This window comes from Garra rufa, chromosome 15 (assembly GCF_049309525.1).
Source record: "Garra rufa chromosome 15, GarRuf1.0, whole genome shotgun sequence".
NCBI lineage: Eukaryota > Metazoa > Chordata > Actinopteri > Cypriniformes > Cyprinidae > Garra > Garra rufa.
In genome coordinates this window covers 23,735,652-23,755,895 of record NC_133375.1, presented here as the reverse complement: position 1 = coordinate 23,755,895, position 20,244 = coordinate 23,735,652, and the positions used below count along the sequence as shown (strand labels likewise).

The 20,244-nt window shown below is 37.0% G+C and overlaps 1 protein-coding gene across 2 annotated transcripts; it reads left to right on the top strand.

Annotated features, from left to right (window-relative positions):
• Nucleotides 1-538: 538 nt before the first annotated feature.
• On the top strand, nucleotides 539-19,928 carry mgll (monoglyceride lipase). 2 transcript variants are annotated; one of them, XM_073818732.1, is made up of 8 exons: nucleotides 539-692; nucleotides 1,926-2,070; nucleotides 10,500-10,606; nucleotides 11,440-11,576; nucleotides 15,667-15,777; nucleotides 16,294-16,383; nucleotides 16,814-17,029; nucleotides 19,025-19,928. In XM_073818732.1, the coding sequence occupies exons 1-8, from the start codon at nucleotides 605-607 to the stop codon at nucleotides 19,139-19,141; spliced, it is 1,011 nt and encodes a 336-aa protein (XP_073674833.1). In that variant the 5' UTR covers nucleotides 539-604; the 3' UTR covers nucleotides 19,142-19,928. The 2 variants fall into 2 exon arrangements, with proteins under 2 accessions (XP_073674833.1, XP_073674832.1); XM_073818731.1 differs by lacking the exon at nucleotides 539-692 and having other exon boundaries at nucleotides 1,691-2,070.
• Nucleotides 19,929-20,244: the final 316 nt, after the last annotated feature.

Sequence of the window (20,244 nt, the reverse complement as noted above, 5' to 3'; positions counted from 1 at the left end):
TAGACACATTAAGAGAGTTCAAAATAGTAAAATGGTAAATGGTCTTTTCGTAACAAGTTTCGGAGAAACTGGTAATTCCAGCATAATCCCAACAGGAAAAGATCATCTGGAACCTGCTTGACTACATAATTGTTTCAAGAACAGATGACACCTTTCCTGTGACAAAAGCACAAAGGTGTGCAATTGATTCGACAGTTGACTGTCAACATTAAAGCTGAATAATACGTTAAAGACATTTCGACTGGATATCACACAAGGACTAGAAAACAACTCCAGTATACTGCAAGAGAACAGCATTAGTCTAAAACCTTAAGCTCGGCGTTTTATTGAAAGACAGTCGACACTAAAATGAATGAGTTTAATCAATCTCATTCAGCTGTAACGAATGTGAAAGTAATGAGAGAGAGAGAGAGAGAGTTTCGTGTGTGTGTGTGTGTGTGTGTGTGTGTGTGTGTGTGTGTGTGTGTGTGTGTGTCGGCGGTTTCTCACACAGCTCCCCTTTCATTCTTTCTCCACCCATCAGGCTGCCGCTCAGCATCTGTGTGTGAGCGGATCAGAGTTGAGCCCAGTGCGGGAAACAGCAGCAGGCTGAGCGCTGCTGTCTATGACCTGTTCCGACACCGGACCACTGACTCGAAAAGTTGACTTGATTTCTGTCTCCGTCTTCAGCATTCAGTCTGTAGCAGGTTCAGGTAGGTGGTTGGTTGGATTTGTTGTTGTTTAATGTGTAAATATGATTCTGTATTAAATATTGGGGAGTCACCTTTACCAAACACTATTTAATACAGATATAATCCAAGCCAGACACGCTGACTGAGTCACGGGAATTCACATTCCTTAAAGAAACTGCGTATTTACATGTTAGGGATAGAAAACAGATTTGTTTTATATTATTAAATAGTTCTCCAAGCTATAGGTATGATCATTTATCGTTGTTATGCATATAAATATAATCAAAAGCAGAAATTAGGCACTTAAACATATCAATAGACACATCGATCACAGAGGATAATCAGTTTGTTGACATTTTTATGGACGCTGGCACGGACTGAGAAGCATTTTTGCATAAATAAAACGCCTTTTATAATTATAATTAGCCTAATTATCAGAATAGGTTTTTTTTATATTTAGCTGAGAAAGGCGTTGCATTTTAGTAGTTAGACAAACAATAAGATGTAAAATAGACCCTGTGTAAATTTAACGTCGTTATTAGGCATATAAACAGTTGACATGCTTTCATTTTTATAGTGTAATAGTTTTAGTTATATTGTGTAGGCTATAATTAATAATCAATTCTGCGTTTTGCACATGCAAACACTTAAACATAATATTCTGTAGGCTACTCGTAAACAAAAACAGTATTGGTCGAGAACTATGTAAGACGCTAAGCATGAAAACATCTAAACGTGTTTTCTGTCATTCAGTGTTTCTCCGGGTTGAAAGAATGACAATAAATCAGTCAGCGCTGGCCTCGATTCTCTACCGATCCAAATAGACTGTGCTCAAATTAATTGGCAGGTCGATGCATTGGCAGCTTCTCTCCCTCTCCCTCTTGGCGTTCTGTCAGTCACAAACAGTCCCGCAGTGGACGCGCTATTTTTGTTTCTGTCTAACGTTAAACTGCTAAATGCGCTGACAATCGACTCTCTTTGAATTGCCGGTCCTTTTAAAAGCGCGCGCGTGCTTGTGTAAATGCTGCTAAGGGGTCAGGACAGTCCGTGTTATCTCTCCGGTCCTCCTGACGTAAGCGGCTGTCATTAAAAACACTCTGCCGGTCGCTGTACTGTACTGTGCGCTGCACCGCGAGCTGCACTAGATGAATGAAATTCCCGGAATGCATATGCTAGCCACCTGTCTGTTAGTCGCTGCTGTTTCATATTGGTACAGCAGCGAGCTTCAGGCAGCGCTTCGTCTGTTTATTTCAGACTCAGCCCTCGGCGGGGACATGCCGGAACCCGAGGGGAATCGTCGGTCACCGCAAGGTGTCCCTTACACCGACCTCCCGCACATCGTCAACGCCGACGGACTGCACTTGTTCTGCCGTTACTGGGAGCCCGACAGCCCTTCGAAGTAAGTGCGAGACATTCATATGCAAAACAGACACAGGTCAGGCCTCATGGGATAAAGAGAAAGATCCTCCCTTTACAGCCTCCGGTAGAGCAGGACGAGAAGCTGATAAGCGTTACAGATGTTTCCTTAAAGAACATATTTTTAGTATACTTTCAAGAGCCTGCCTTTCCTTTCTACCACCCTCACGGCTCATTTTAAAACGCGACGCACATTCACAACAGTAAACATTAACAGTTGATCTGCGGCTTTCCGCGAGGTTCTCTTTTACCTCTTTTGCAAACTGTTGGCCCATCACATGATGTCTGGTGACTGAGGAAATAGACGGAAGCTTCTAAACTACTGTTTTTAAAGGTGCAGTTAGCAATGTACTATCAAATAAAACTATGTCGCACATAAAATAATTCAGTATGTTTAAATGTTTTATTACAAATAAAAATAAGTGAACAGTGGTGGTAACATATTACAAGTAACATGAGTTAATCAGACTACTTTTTCAAGTAACTAGTAATAAAGCATTAGCCTACTTTTTAATTTAAAAGACAATATCTGATTTACAACACGAGTTATGTAATCAGATTACTTTTTAAGTAACTAGTGAAGTACCGCATAATTTTTTATTTAAAAGACAATATCGGAGTTACAAGGAATGCGAGCTATGTAATAGGGCTGCACAATCTGGAGAAAAAATCAAATTGCGATTTTTCTGATCAAAATTGCGATTTGCGATTTAAAATGCGATTTACTACTATTTCATAAAAGAGCTACAGGTTTGATATGGTGGTTTTAACAGCACCAAAGAAAGACCAAACATAATCACAAAGTATGCTATCACTGTAAAAAAATGACTGAATTTAATGGTAAAAAACTAAAAATGTTATGGTAAAAACCTGTGAAATGGTTAACGGTAAGTTCCTCTTCTATATACGGTGAAAAACTGTGCATGTAATTTTACGGGAGTATACCGTTTTTGGAAATGAAAAAAATCGACAGAATTCCCTGTTTTTAAATTTTTTTTATTTGATTTTTTTTGTTGAAATAACTTTTTCTTTTTAGTTTTCTCTTTGCAGTTTTGTACATTAGGCTTGTATGTTACATCTAATGTTGTTAAATTTATGTTTTTTTGCATTATTTCAGTTTTATGTGTGTTACCATGTTGGTGTTTAGTGTTTGTGTGAATGACACTGTGTACCTTCTATATAAGTTATTATTTAAAATCTCCTTGCAATGGTCTTTGGTTCATCATCTGATGTTGTCATCACCACCTGCTTTTGGTGGTTATCAGTGTATTACAAAGGTACAAATCAGATTTCAGTATTTCAAAAAGTTGGTACTAGTGTTGTCAAAAATATTGATATTTCGATAAATATCGATACTGAAATATCTGAACGATACCAATGCTAATTTCCCGAAGTATCGATACTAGCCGAGCTGTCACTTTCACTTTTCCACATAGGCAAGTTGACAAACACCACACGTGACCACAGTGCCTGTTTCGTCTCATGTGTGTGAGTTTTCGTTGACTAGACGAGAATAGACGAAAATGTTAGTGGGTGGTCCGTCAGACGTTTAAAATGCACGACATTTCTGCTTATTGTGCATGCCAATTAAAACCTAAGAAGTATCTGCCGCTATGGCAAGCCGTTTTAGCATTAAATACTCTTTGCCATACTAGTAGGCTATGGCAAGCCGTTTTAGCATTCTATCCTTGTTTGGTTATGCCCACCACCTGGCGTGCAGCGCACAACATGCTCAACATGTCACATTGTTGTCACTCAGACAGGTAAGGTTTCCATTTTTTTTCATTAAAAACACCTTACAAACACTGAAACACTCTTGTCATTCTGTATGAGAAGTGAAGGATTCAAGATGATAACTCCAGTTTCTGAAGCTGTATCCGAAATCGCTTCACTGCCATTCACAATTTCTCTCATGAGGCCTCATGGGATAGTAAACTCTCTATTTATAGATCTTTCCAGAAGTAGTAGGTCATCTGGGTACATTCCACCTATTTTAGAATAATTGTGACATACTACTTGCCTTTTTCAATGATTTTTTTTTTAAAGATTTGGCTCATAAGAGCCATTTGTTAATTAATAACACTGGACACTGTTTTCCATTGACAAGCTGTGCTGGAAGCACTAAAAAATGAACAACACTTTGGGAAAACAACAATAGAATGTTGCAAACAGATGTGAAATGAAGATTCCAGACATACAAATCTTCTAGAAAAGCTGTTTTATTTTAGCCAGAGCAAGTCAGCTCCTCATGGGTGCCGCCCTGTTGACATCACATGGCGTGCAGATTAACCGACTTATTAATAATAATAGGTTTAGTTTATAGAGAATTTATATCTTGCAGGCAGTGCCTGCTTTCACTCACCATGGTTTTGAAGTAAAATAAATCCAGTTTCTTATAAACACTGTCTTGTTAAATGACTATACCGTTCTGAATTACTCATCTGGTTGAAGTGAATGAAAAAAGGGCCCACTCTGTATCTATGCGGTAAATGCTGAAGGAAATGTCATGGTTTCCATGAGTCGAAAGCCCCTGCTGAAGGCCTCTTTATGTCCACTTCTAGACACACACACTCTCACACTACAGATCTGCTACACTTTTCCGCTATCATCAGCTGTGGTTCTTCTGAGTAATTATAAAAATAGGTCATGTTTTTTAGCATGTGGATTTGTGAGATGCTTAGGCAGTGTTTGTGTGGGTGTCATGATTGTCAAGCAGGTCAAACTCTCTATGCGTACTGTTACAAAGCTGTTGTTCTGCCTTCAACTATTCACCCTGAAGTGGCCATATAGTGCGGCCCAGGGGAGCATGCCGTTGCCATAGTTACCACCTCTTCCCCTCTCTCAGACTAATTTGATCTCTGATGCTTGTCAACAACAGTGTACAAAAGTGTGTGTGTGTACATGCATATATAATAGGTGTAGATTGATAAACCACAAAACCATGTGATTTTCAGTGAAAACCACAAATATTTTGTTTTGGGATGTGGAAGATGTAGCTTTTCCCATGTGAGTGAATGGAAAAGATTCAGAGCTGTGTGAAGCTAATGCAGGCATTAGACATGTTTATATCAAACATCTGAAGGAGCACTACCAGGTTCCCCTCGGCTGCACACTGTCATTCTGTTTATGGTGAAATATTTAGACTGCGTTTGATCACTCGAAGGTTCTGTGGGTCTGTTTACTAGCTGTTTAGAAACATCTCAGCTTAGGTAGGTAGGACATGGAAATTACTGAATGCTATGCATCATTCTACAATAAACTGATCCTATATATATGCTTTTTTGGTGTTATGTAAATCTGAACAAGGCCAAATAACTCAAATCTGAATCCCACCTAACAAGATTGTGTTTAGTGTAGACATTTTTGAAAGTCGAAATCAGGGGGTTTTAAACTTCTTGATGCCAAAAGCCCCCATATTTGTGGCCCTGGACCACAAAACCAGTCGTAAGTAGCACGGGTATATTTGTAGCAATAGCCAAAAATACATTGTATTAGAGCGGCACGATTCTGAATAAAATGAGAATCACGATTTTTCGCTCAGAATAAAGATCACGATTCTCTCACGATTCTGGAGAACTTTTTTATTTTAAAGATTTACCCCTGAACATTAGGCAGTAAAATAGCAGTGAAATAAGACAAAATAAACTTTGCTTTAAATTTAAATAAATCTAATGAAAAATAATATAATAATGTAAACAAAAAAAAATCACCATTAAACATTAAAAAAATAAACATTCAAAGGTGTCAGAGTAAAGCTATTTAAAGATTCTTAGCTAGAAACACTAGCCTATCAACATCACCGTCCACTCTGTGGGATGCCCAAGTTTACTTCACCATTTTACAAATAAATCCTAATCTAATCATGGCAAACTATATATCGTTGGAAAGGTCTAAGGCTCCTAAATAAATATTTGACTTTTTTTTTTTTCTACAAATTATGTAGGAAAATAATTTATGACAAGAGTTTCATAGATAAGAGTGCACCTCAAAAATCGACTTCGAGTTCTGACCATTTTCAAAAACAGATTTTCTTGTTGCCTTTTTCCCTATTACACATTAGAAATAATAAGAAATGATATATCAGATGAAAACTTAAAATTTCAAAATTCATCCTTTGGAATGCCATTTTAAAATCAGACATTGCATTAACATGGAAAATGTACATCAAAATCATATTACTAAATGTTCTTGTCCATGAATTATAAAGATTTAAGATTCAATTCTTCATTTTCACGTCTCTGTTCAAAAATGGGAGTAACAGTTAAGGGGTAAATGGATCATCATGCTCATATAAATATGATTTTGAAGTACAACAAAAAACTAAACATCATTGGCTTTTTGACAGTGGTTCTGACTTCTTAAAAAATAATAAAATAAATAGTAATACTAGGAAATTTAGTAAATGTGATTGTACAAAAAATCTTTCTGTTAAACATATTTTAATAATATCTTAAAGGGTTAGTTCACCCAAAAGTGAAAATTCTGTCATTAATGACTCATTCTGTTCTAAACTCATAAGATCTTCGTTCATATTCGGAACACAAATTAAAATATTTTTGATGAAATCTGAGAGCTTTCTAACCCTGCATAGATAGCAACGCAACTTCACGTTCAAGGCCCAGAAAGGTAGTAAAGACATTGTTAGAATAGTCCATGTGACATCAGTGGTTCAACTGTTATTTTATGAAGCTATATAAGAATACTTTTTGTGAGCAAAAAAACAAACAAAAATAATTTTTTTATTTAACAATTCTTCTCCTCTGTGTTACCCTAGCGCCATTTTGGAGAGTATCACAATGCATGCACATGCTTTGTTTATGTCTAGAAGAATTGTTGAATGTTATTTGTTGTAAGTTGTTATTATGTTTTTTTGGCACACAAAAAGTATCCGCATATAGCTTCATAAAATTATGATTGATCTGCTGATGTCACATGGGCTATTTTAACAACATCCTTACTACCTTTTTGTTCCTTTACCGTGGTAGGGTCCTTGCTGTCTATGGAGGGTAAGAGAGCTCTCGGATTTCATCAACAATTTCTTAATTTGTGTTCCGAAGATGAAACAGGTCTTACAGGTTTGGAACGACATGAGGATGAATAATTAATGATTTTCACTTTTGGGTTAAATATCGCTTCAAGTCAACATGCTACCATTAACAGCCCTAAAAGTACATTTTGCACATTTTTTTTTTCTCAAATTGTTTGTGGACCTCCTAGCACTCGCTTGTTTGATGTTTACACCAAACCAACCTTTGAAAGTAAACATGAATGTAGGAGCTTTGTCTGTTGGAAGTTGAACTTCCACTTAAAAGAATTGGCATGACAGACGTAAGCAGCTGAAGTGGTGAACTGTTTACACTGAGTTCACCACTCCACTGCTTGGTTTAACATTTAACAGAACTACTCTGCTTACAGCCCAAACATCATCTCACAGTGTCCTTTTACAGTCACTTACATGCACATGTCCAGTGCTGATGCCACCAGATGCAGCCAGCGAAACAGGAAGTGGGTGAAAGTTGAAAAGACCACAGTAGCCTATTGTATGACCCCAGTAATGATTGACAGATCGCTCTATAGATAATCTGGGCATTGAACCCATGCAAAGTGAACTGAAACACACTCGTACACAGTCCGACGAATTGGGTCATGCCGGTCAGCGTGGTTCATTCTCTTGTGTCTAATGGCATTTGGAGAAGAATTCCTCTACCAAACATGGATATTTATACAGCTGTTAGTGCAGTGCCAAATTACACACACAAATTTGGCCTTCACAAGTATAGCCAAATTTGTGCAGACCCACAGAATTTCATTATCTGTTTATCTCCACTCTGCCCTTGATGCTTGTTGCTTTGTAGTTTAACTACTATAGATCTGTTTTGGAATTCCAAAGATGTACACGCACACACTAGCAAACACACACTAGTCTCTCTGTCTGCCTCGCCAACTCCATTCCAAGGGTTCAAGGACAAAAGCGTTTTGATCTAAGGATGAACATAACCACAAACACTTCCATTTTATCTTACACCAAGTTACCCGCTTGTAGATTGAGACTGAGAAGCTTTATTTTTAGTAAATACATTTCTGAGTATGACAGGGAAGTGGATAAAACGATTAGCAGATTCTCCAAACAGATATAAAAATGCACACTGTCAGTCCTCTGAGACCACGTGAGTCCATTGTACATCTACAAAGACTCTTTTTGTTACTGATTAGAGGCTGCATTGAGGTCATAGCAAATCTGCACAAGTTTGGACCTAATAAAGCTATTCCACTTCTCTCTCTCTCCCTCCCTCTCTCTCTCACTTCGTCTTATCTTTCTGCCTTATTTTTTTTTACTGGGTTTTAGTGTGTATGCTGCTAATGAGCATATCTTGGTATTCTGGTGGGAGACTGTTAGTAGGATGTGTCTGTATTTCTCATGTGTTGGGAAACGGTTCTGAACAGTACTGGTTTAAAAATACCAGAAACGAATGACTTGCGCTTCTGTTAACAGTTATCGCACGTGCATTTTCCATCCGTGCAAACCGAAAACTTATTGACAAAGTTTTCTGCACTAGTTATCATGAGGACTTCAGACAATCCCACAAGTTCAAAGAACTTTCTCTTTTTAGCCTAATTACAATTCCTATCACATCATGTTATATATCATAATATGATAATTATAATAAAATAAATTAGCATAAATGCCTGCTTTAGTCAGCTTATTTACAAGCCGGTTAGCATGATACCTTTAGCTTATCCACCTTTTTTTCCCGTAAGAGTGGGAGCGGCTATTTGTAAATTTTATGGGTCTGGCTTCCAGTCTCATCTGTTTCCAGCTATTATTAGCTGTACAAAACAGCTCATTTGCTGCTTGATATTACAAATCGGTGTGTCTTACCTTATTATTTCAATGTATTATCTTAATTATGAGCAGTTATGAGTTTTATTGTTTACTGCATGTTGTTTTTCTTCTCATTACTTTCCCGTTACTCACTCGACTTACATTTGCTTTGAAGAAAACGGTGGACACACTGTGCATTATAATTATTATCAGATTCCCAGCATGACTGGTGTTGATCAATTAAAGAAGGAATAAGTCGGTTCTTTTTAGTGATTCAAAAACATTCAGAAAAACCATTATAGTCCCGATTCCCAAACAAATGACTCAAAAGAGTCAAGTGAGACTTGAAACACCAGTTGTTCATATGGCAAAATTTAATTAAAGATGTCGATTTTTAGCAGTTTTGTCAGCAATATTTTATAAAACAAATGAATAAATACATTTGTTTAGTATTTTTGCTTAGTAGGCCAATTATTGCATTGCATTTATGCCAAAAAGACTGTGAAAAGTCTGTGTAAATACACATTTTTTAGAACACAGTTGTTGTAAATGTGTGTATTATTGAAAAAAAAATCTTTAAAAAATTTCATTTCAAATATTTATTTCTTACAAGTAAAACATATTGTTAATAAAACAATATAAGAACTGGAATTGTTAAAGGATTATTTCACTTTCAGAATAAAAATTTACTCACCCCATGTCATCCAAGATGTCGATGTCTTTCTTTCTTGAGGCGAAAAGAAATTAAGGGTTTTGAGGAAAACATTCCAGGATTTTTCTCCATATAGTGGACTTCAGTGGAGATCAACAGGTTGAAGTCCGAATTGCAGTTTCAGTGCAGCTTCAAAGGTGCTCCACACGATCACAGCCAAGGAATAAGAGTCTTATCTAGTGAAATGATCAGTCATTTTCTAAAAAAAAAAAAAAAAAAAAAAAAAAAAAAATGAATATACGTTTGAACCACAAATGCTCATCTTGCACTAGCTTGACCTCATACATTATGTAGTCATGTAAGAAAGGTCACGCGTGCCGTAGGTGGAAGTACTGACCCAGTGTTTACAAAGCAAACGTGGAAAGAAAGTCAAATGCCTTTACAAAAAAGTTGGAGGAGATTATGAGATGTTTCACTCTATCCTACCCTTTTGAACCGAAGTACCCAGACGGAGAATTAACCACACACAACCATTCCAACATTATTATGTAATGCATGAAGTCATACAGGCGCAAAGCTAGTGCGAGATAAAGTTTGTGTGTGTTTTTTTTTTTTTTTTTTAGAAAATCAACAAGCATTTTGCTAGATAAGAGCCTTATTCTTTGAGATTGTGTAGAGCCGTTTGAAGCTGCACTGAAACTGCAATTTAGACCTTCAACCCACTGATCCCCATTGAATTCCACTATATGGAGAAAAATCCTGGAATGTTTTTCTCAAAAACCTTAATTTCTTTTCAACTGAAGAAAAAGAGACATAAACATCTTGGATGACATCAGGGTGAGTAAATTATCAGGAAATCTTTATTGTGGACTAATCATTTAAAGGGAATCCGAACCATATCTTTCCCAAATCAATAATCTGCATTTTTCTCCATCAGGGCGCTGGTGTTTGTTGCCCATGGAGCAGGAGAGCACTGTGGGGGATATGCTGACATTGCTCACAGCCTGACCCAGCATGGCATTCTGGTGTTCGCCCACGATCACGGTGAGTGGCAGACTCCTAATCGAATGGCTAAAATCCCCAACACACAGATTTATTGGTTAGCAACAGTGCAGCAATGTTTTGGGTGGTGTAGGAGGGCGTGCTCTTTATGAGGCTGTAAGAGTGTGGGGTGAAAAAATCTATTTTCGCCCACGTTAGATTCCTTGTAATTCATCCACCCAGTTTTCCTGTCATTTCTGACAGATGTTGGAGGCACAGACACCCTGGGTTTACAGTGGGGGACGTAGAGAAATGACAGCGATGAAATGAAACAAGTAGAGAATATAGAAAATAGCAGGTGCTATGTGTACAGAATGTTAAAGCGGTTTTGTGGCAGTGCCATGGTAACTAATGATTCACGCAGAGAGACAGCAAGCCGCCTTGTGATGAGCAGTTGGGGTTGTGTGAGTGTGTGATTTGACTGTCTGGTGTCTCGGTGTGAGTAATTGGTTCTATTGAAATACAACAAACAGAAAGCATTACAGTCAGTTAGTCAGTCTCTCTCTATCTGTTTCTTTCTTTCTGTCTCTCTCCTCCTCTAACATGCAGTCTCACCTCTCAGTATGCCTGTATACCCACATACCTTTTGGAAATTCTATTCTATTCTATTCTATTCATTTGTATGTTCCATTACTCATTTTATGTTAATTTGCTTGACTAAATGTCATGCCAGTTGTATGCCGAAATTTCCCAAGTTCTTCTTTGTGAGCTGCTGGCATGGCGTTGTGAGTGACAGCCCTCTTTTATCTCCTGTTTAAATAGAGAACTGACAAACAAAGACACAGATGAGGGGAAGCATATGTTTGGAGTATAATTCCTTTCTCTTTCTGTCTCAGTTGGGCATGGCCAGAGTGAAGGAGAGAGAATGGATATCAAAAACTTCCAGATTTACATCAGAGACGTCCTCCAGCACATAGACATCATGAAGGGCCGGTACCCCAAGCTGCCAGTCTTCATCATTGGACACTCAATGGTAGGACCCATTTTGAAACCAGTTCCTCATGTTTTTCCATAAACAAACAGAGGTCACATGCTTTCTGTTTACACTAAGAATGATAACTATAAAGATTAGCAGGACATATACAGTTGAGGTCAAAAGTTTACACCCCTCTTTCAGAATCTGCAAAATGTTAATTATTTGACCAAAATAAGAGGGATCATAAAAAAATGCATGTTGTTGTTTATTTAGTACTAACCTGAATAAGATATTTCACATAAAAGATGTTTACATATAGTCCACAAGAAAAAATAATAGTTGAATTTTTTGTTTAGTGATAGTTGTTCATGAGGCCCTTATTTGTCCTGAACAGTTAATCTGCCCGAAGGTCCCACAAATTCTTAGGTTTTTCAGCATGTTTGTTTATATGAACCCTTTCAAACTATGACTGTATGATTTTGAGATCCATCTTTTGACAACTGAGGGACTTAAATGCAACTATTACAGAAGGTCCAAACACTCACTGATGCTCCAGAAGGAAAAACAATACATAAAGAGCCGGGGGTGAAAACTTTTGAACAGAATGGAGATGTGTATTTTTTTATTATTTTGCCTAAATATCATATTTTTCATTTAGTACTGTTCTTCAGAGGCTACAAAAGATGTTACATGTTTCCCAGAAGACATAATAAGTTAAATTTACCCTGATCTTCAAGTTAAAACAAAACAATACACAACACAGTATTACGAATCAAGTGTATGCAAACTTTTGAACTGGGTCATTTTTATAAATTCAACTATTATTTCCTCTTGTGAACTATACTAAATAAACTACGACATGCATTTTGTATGACCCCTCTTATTTTGGTCAAAAAACATTTGCAGATTCTGAAAGGGGGTGTAAACTTTTGACCTCAACTGTAATTCTACATTTTCATTGTCAAAGCTATGACTGTGAGTGAAAGTGGACCACACTTGTATTTCCCTAACCAGCAGGAACTTTTTGCAAAGTTAGATATGTTTTCGAAATTTTGGGGCATATTAATATTTTATTTACATAATGATTTGTATTGTATTGTATTCATGCTTTCACACAGCTTTGATTTTGGCATCCACCAATAAGTTTGCAAATGTCTCATATTTACATGTTTCCTACATTATATTGAAATTCTTTCTGAGAAGCAGACATGTCACAGAAGATGTAAATATTTTTGTAGGGGAAACTTCTGTGCTAACATTTAACCCTCTGTTTAATAACTATTCAAAACCATCCATAACTGTTGAAAAAAGCTAAAGTAAACTATTTTGAACTGTCTGTGACTCATGGGGTGGAGGCCACAGGAAGACTTTGCTTTTGCTTTGTTGTGTTTCCCATGTTTAGTGTTAAACCCAAACTGTGGCTGTGCATGACTGAATGTGAACAAAAAAATCCAGCTGGAAGCTCTTTACCTTTGTTTTTGCTCAGCAGTTCCTATTAATAAAGCAGACCAGCTGCATACTCAGGAAGCTTTATGAACCCTATAGAAATGTGTCTGGATGTGTATGCGCTGTATTTCTGTGGAACATCACCATCACAAAGTCATGATTTTTCTGGGATAGATGTATGCTATAAATATTCCGCCACATGGGTGTCCTGGTTTAAAAAAAAATCCTTCATCTACGGTTAATACCCATTATGCACCTCTCTCCTGTTTCTTCAGAGCTTTCCCACTCTAAATAATGAAATGTGTTTCTACTGCTCTCATTTTTCTTCCTTATCCGTGACTTTAATTTAGTTCTTCCCCTCATTTACTCTCTAATCTAGTATCTTACGTAATACCAGGCTATTTGGTCCTTATATAATATAAAAAATGAAATGATTTTACTCAAGGCTTCCTGTAAAGTAATTTCCAATTAGCTGTGTCTTGATATCTCCAATCGTGGGACTATGTGTCCTTGTACTTTCCTTTTCCTGAGACCCGAGGAACTGAAGCTACTGGCTGAATAAACATTTGCTTTCCTGCCACATGTTTACAGATGAAAACTATCAATGTCATAACAATGTTTGCGTGAGTGTGTGTTAAGGAAAGGCACATACAGACGCAAGCTGTTGTGAGAGTAATTATCTGTGGGTATTGTTTGCGTTTGAAACTTTACTCCCAGTCACTCCCGGGGATGCAAAAATTCCAATTAAAAAGCAATTACCTTATATAATCAAATCAAAGCAGACCACCTATTTTCTTGATGAAGCTTTTAGTGTTAGTGTGCATTTTTGTGTGTCTAAACTGAGTGTGTGTTTGGGTTTGGATGTCTAGACTAAAAGTGTTTGTGTGTGAGTACGAAACTTAAACCAGCCCATTATTGGAGTCTCTTAGAAATGTGGTGAGAACTGTTCTTTAATCTCTCCACCTCTTTTGAATCCTGGCCTCTACTCATGAATATTCATAGATAGGATCATAATAGAAACAAGATGAAGACAGCAGAGTAGCAGAGCATCAGAAAATTCAAATTAGGGGCTTCTCACTCAGATTTACCCATGTGAGGACGGAAAACATGTTTGTAGGGATGTGCGATATTTATCGTTATCGCAATAATTCTGTAATTGTTGTTTTTCCCAGTCCGACCAATTAGTACAGCCCAAAACATGGCAATAATTGACCATTTTTAGCAGAGATAATAAGCAAAGTTACATTTTAGACACAATATTGTCTTTTTTTCTGTTTCACCAACGAAAACAGTGCCAATCAAAGCCTTATTAGAACATCTGCACCTCTCAAAGCAGCACTGCGGTGTTTTCGTTTCTGAATTAATCTGTTTTTGAACTAATCATTTGAGTCAATGATTCAATGATCCATTCGTAAAGGCAGCCACTTGCTTTGTTTCTAAATGAATCAGCCATTTTGACTGGCTGTTTAAGTGTCATTTATTTAACAGGCCTGAAACTGCCAAGGTACTAGAACGAAAACACATTCAGCAAAATATTGTTTCATTATCGTTATCGCAAACAAAATCCTAATAAATATCAAGATATGAGGTTTTGTCTATATCACACACCACTATTGTAATTATTTTTCATTCAATGTATAGACAACAGAATATTATTGCAGGGTTTGTAAACTTTTTAAAACCAAGGACCCCAAAATATGATGTTCAGCTTGCAATGGATGCCTTTTCCTAAAATATGAAGACAGCTATATGTTTTAATGTTTAAAAAAAATTAAGCATAATATTATAAACAACATTATGCAATTTGCTTTTATATTATATGTACAGTGTATCACTTTTAGAGTACTGTTTATATCATAGTCCTTCAATAATATTCATGCACACAGTATAAAAAAACCCTGCCAGTTTAAAACCATAAATTACAAAACAACAACAACAAAAACAATCATTTAAAACTAGAAAATCTATCAGCCCTTTTCTGTTGAATTATAAAGGCCATGCTGCTACTAAAATGTAGCTTTGTACCTGAAAAAAAAACTATTTTTACTTTAGAAATTTTACATTTAACAGTGTTTTACTGTACAATTACATAAAATGTCAATTTCGATCTATATTGCCTGTATGTAGTAAGGGAACTTCCTGTTTTAAAGGGATATTTCACCTAAAAATGAAAATTCTGCCATCAATTACTCATTCTCACATTGTTTCAAACCTGTAAGACCTTTATTCATCTGCAGAACACAAATTAAGATATTTTAGAATCAAATCTAAAGGACTTTCCAGGGTTGCCAGGTTTTCACAACAGAACCCACCAAATTGCTACTCAAAACTAGCCCGAAAACTAGCGTTTTGAGGACAGTCCCCCGTTAACAATTGCGTTTAGTAATGTAATTTGCTTTTATATTATATTTACAGTGTACTGTTAAATGTAATATTTTTCCCCTCTAACAAAACTATGCAGTTTTTTTCTTTCTTATTTTTAAAGAATTAGGGATGTAGATCAAATAAAATAATCACAATTAACCTGATCATTTATGATTTGTTTTTACAAAGCAGAATTAAACTATATCATAAAATATATTCCTGGACTTTAGTTTGAAAACCCCTGTGCTAACAGAAAATAACCAGTAATGGAACTGCTGTTTCTATATTACTATATGTTGCTGTTTTCAATATAAATGGTCTGTATGTTTTACTACAGGGAGGGGCCATTTCAATTCTGACGGCATGTGAGAGGCCGCAGGATTTTGTAGGTGTGGTTCTCATCGCCCCCCTGGTTCAAATGAGCGCTGACAGTGCTACACCATTCAAGGTAAAATTCACTGGACACACTATAGTGACAGTCAATTCTTCTTTCTCTCCAATTGTTTGCATGTAACATCCATCAACTGAAACATGAGGCTGTAAATTAGATCTGCTGCCCCCTGCAGTCATACTGTTTAATGCAATCAAATAACAATGGCTTTCAAATGTCAGCTGTCAAATAACAGCAGTAGAGCTCTCAGCAGTGCAGCAGGCAGTAGTGATTTCATCTATTCAATCAATCTCTACCTCTCAGTATTGACATTTATTGCACGTTTACTTATCATGTCAACTATGAGCATTTTCCAAATGAGTTTAACAACCAGAAAGTATCCAAATAGCCTTTGTGTTAATTTGGGAGTTGTTCAAGTATTTATTATTTTATCATTTCAAACACAGATATGAGATTTTTGTGAATTTTGTTGCTTTTTAGATATGTAAATAAAATACGTAAGTTCAGTATCACATATGAACGAAATGTTCAGTTCTCTGTAGTGAATCATCAATATCTGTGGATTCTTTGCAGGTTTTCCTGGCAAAACTTCTAAGCCGCTTGACTCCAAAACTCACTCTTGGTTCGATCGAGTCAAAATGGGTCTCACGGGATCCCAAACAGGTACAGGAATCTATGTCAAAGGTCCTCCACATTAGGGCAGTATGCATATGTGCGTAAATTTTACACTGATGGTTAATGTTTGAATAGGGCTAAGTAGACAATGTGGCAGAGTTTTTTGTAGAGTTTGCTGTTGAAACAGTATTTACACAGTAAACCTACTCTTTGAGAGTGAACCATATACGTCATGATAACATATGAATGTAATTTTCTTCATAGCTTGGGCCTGGAATACTGTTACATCGACAGAAACATCTGGTTCCATTTATTTACCCATAGTAGACAAACATCTTACAGTCTAATAGATTTCATTGTGATTGTTTGAAATCTCAGGTTTATTTGAACTTGTTTACTGAGTGTAGTCATAAGCAAAGAGTTACTGTTACATTAGGATAATGTTTGTAATCCTACATTATCTCCACCTGTCCATTAGGTGGAGGCTTATGACACAGATGAGCTAAATTACCACGGGGGGCTGCGCATCTCGTTCGGAATGCAGCTGATGGATGCAGCGGCTCGCATCCAGCAAGAATTACCCAACATCGCGTGGCCCTTCTTCATTCTCCATGGTGGTGCCGACAAGCTTTGTGACATCAGAGGCGCTCATCTAATGTATAATGAGGCCAAGAGCACTGATAAAAAACTGAAGGTGAATCAAATGTGCATGAACATGGACCAAAAAATGCATCATCCTGTATGACTGTATTTCGAATAATGTTTCAGTGTTTTTTTTTTTTCGGGTCCATGCAATGAAAGTCACTAGGGTCCAAAGTTGTTTTGGACCCTGTTGTCTTTCATGCTACCTAGACTCGTGACAAAAACACCTCTGGGAACTTTTTTGGGAAGTCATACAAGTTTGGAAAAACATTAAGGTTCAGTAAATGCTGACAGAATTTTAATTTTTTTGGGTGAGCTATGCTTTAAACTGCAGAACTCCAGGTTTGACTTGTGAATAGGATCTGAGCTGTTTTTGTGCCAGCAGATGTTTTGGATATCACATGATAACCTGTTCCAGATGCATTCTTGCAGTACTTTGAATAAAAACACAAATCATAGACCTTCAGTAATATTCATGCACACAGTATAAAAAAATCCTGTCATGTTTACAGGAAAAAAGCAGTAGCTGTGGTTGCCGGAATAATTTCGTGAATTTACTGGAACTTATGAATTTATAAAACAAACTGGAGTTTAAAACCATAAATTACAAAACAACAAAAACAATTATATTAAAAAGCCCTACATTTAACAGTATTTTACTGTAAAATTACAAAAAAATTCAAATTTGTAAATTTAGATCTATATAACCTGTATATAGTAAGATAACTTCCTGTTTTAAAGGGATAGTTCGCCCAAAAATGAAAATTCATTAATTACCCTCATGTTGTTTCAAACCTGTTGTAAGACCTTTATTCATCTGCACAACACAAATTAAGATATTTTTGAGAAAATCTGAGAGCTTTCCAGGGTTGCCAGGTTTTCACAACATAACCCACCAAATTGCTACTCAAAACATTCCCGAAAACTAGCGTTTCGAGGGGAGTCCCCCATTAAAAATTGCATTCCACAGCGTAAAATAAACATTTTTTGGCAGGGTTCCCCTGGAAATATTCGCCTATTAAATATGACATTTTTGGGGTCACTTCAACCCACAGAAATGAAAAACAACCTGCTGCAACAGTGGGCCAGTCACACAGAATGTGTCTTTGCATCTGAAAACTAATGGTTTTTAAAAAAGCACAGCATAGAACACAGGTCTCGAAACACACTTTTGAGACGGGATGCAATATCGACAGTATTCAGTGACAGAGATATTTCTAGGATATTTTTAAGGAACAAATTGTGAGAATCGCTTGAAGAAATGTTATATAATTCAGGGTATCCGGACACAGCCACTGTGATCGCCTCTATCATCATGTTGCCGTCAAATAAAACATTTGTCATGCCAACTTGCTACTGTAAACAGAAGCTTGCAACGCTTGCCCCGCCTCCGAGTTCTTTTGATTGGTCCACCACTTTGGAACTGACATTGATGAGCGGTGCTGCATGTAAAAGTTGAAATTCTTTTAACTTGACACAGCATCTTAAAAACATGGCTCTCATGTGCGAGGCACTGCAAAAGATGTGAGCGGAATGGTCATGCATGTTCGTCAAGCACGTTTACATAGAAAGACAATGGAAAAGTAGCCCATTGGAATGGAAAAAGGCATTCTGTGTGAATGGCCCCTAATTCTGCGGGAACACTTGGCAACACTGGAGCTTTTTGACATCAATAATATAGTCCATGTGACATCAGTGGTTCAACCTTAATTTTATAAAGCCACAAGAATACATTTTGTGTGCAAAGAAAACAAAAATAACAACTTTATTCAACAATTTCTTCTCTTCACTCCTTACTACCTTTTTGAATGTGGTATTTAAGTTACTGTCTATGCAGGATCAAAAAGCTCTCCGATTTTCAGTGGAAATATCTTAATTAGTGTTCCGAAGAAGAGAGAAGATCTTACAGGTTTGGAACAACATGAGGGGGGAGTAATTAACAACAGAATTTTCTTTTTAGGGTGAACTATCCCTTTAACAGGTTATTTTACAGTTAAAATTACAATAATTCCTAACCCACAGATCTGTGTGTTTTTGTGACCAACAGATATATGAAGAAGCCTACCATGCCCTACATCATGACTTACCTGAAACAGTCGAGTCCGTCTTAAAGGAGGTGAGCACCTGGATCCTGGAGAGACTCCCCGCCCCTCATAGGTCTTAGCTGTCAATCAACATCTGCACACTTGCCTAAGCCCCGCCCCCTCGACTGAATCTTTCATCTCTACTAACAAAGAGATGTCTGAGTGCACTACATGCCAACAAAACTGCCCTCATTCTAATTTACCTAGGTGATAACTCAGATATGTATAAGTAGATGCCTTATTTCTATAGGCCACTATCCACCTTTTTCTTCAATGCGGAAATAAGCCTATGGCTTAGACTTCCAGTTCATTAGCCGCTATAGGGAAATGATGAGAAGAATACCAACGTGCAATAAACGGTAAAACCAGTGTGCTCATTATTAAGAAAATACATTAAAATTATATGGTAATACATACCTATTTGTACTATCAAGCAGCAAAGTGAGCTGTTTTGTACAGCTAAAAATAGCTGGATGTGGATGAGACAAACCAAAATTCTTAACTGTGAAAGTTAATCCAATTTCTTACATTCACAGGCTGCTCAATTTTGTGGCATCTTCAAGCTTATTGATTTTAATTGTGAGTAAAAAAAAAAACACATTCACTGTAGAGCAGTTGAATGTGGCATCTATTTATACATATCTGTGGGTTATAAGAGGTCATTAGTAAATGACCTTTCACCTACAGGTCTAATTAAGCCTTAATATGGCCAGTAAGGGTTCTGTGGGAGTATATATTCCCTGTTAACTTCAAAGGCATCAGCACTGCGGGGCATGGCTTTTGTGTTACCATAGCAATCATCATGAGAAATATAATGCACCCGGTTGCCCTTGGTGCTGAGCTCTCTTTTGTGTTGCCACGGTAATAGAATGCAGCTGCAATTTGCTCTTTGTGATGTCCACTGCTCATATGAGGTGCAGTGCTGCCCCCGCTGGACAACAGCGTTACTGCCGTCTTCTGTAAGCACAGTTACCAAGGCAACTCAACCTTATATTGCTTATGGCTTGGCAGAAAAACTGAACCTACAGAATGACAATATGGTAATGATTTGAGACATTCAGAGAGCAAAATGTCCGCTGGGCAAATTTAATATTGCACTCGGAGAGATCAGTTAGACGGTCTCTACAGACACATCTATGCAGGAGATCCCACAGATTCCCATATGTACACTATATATACCCAC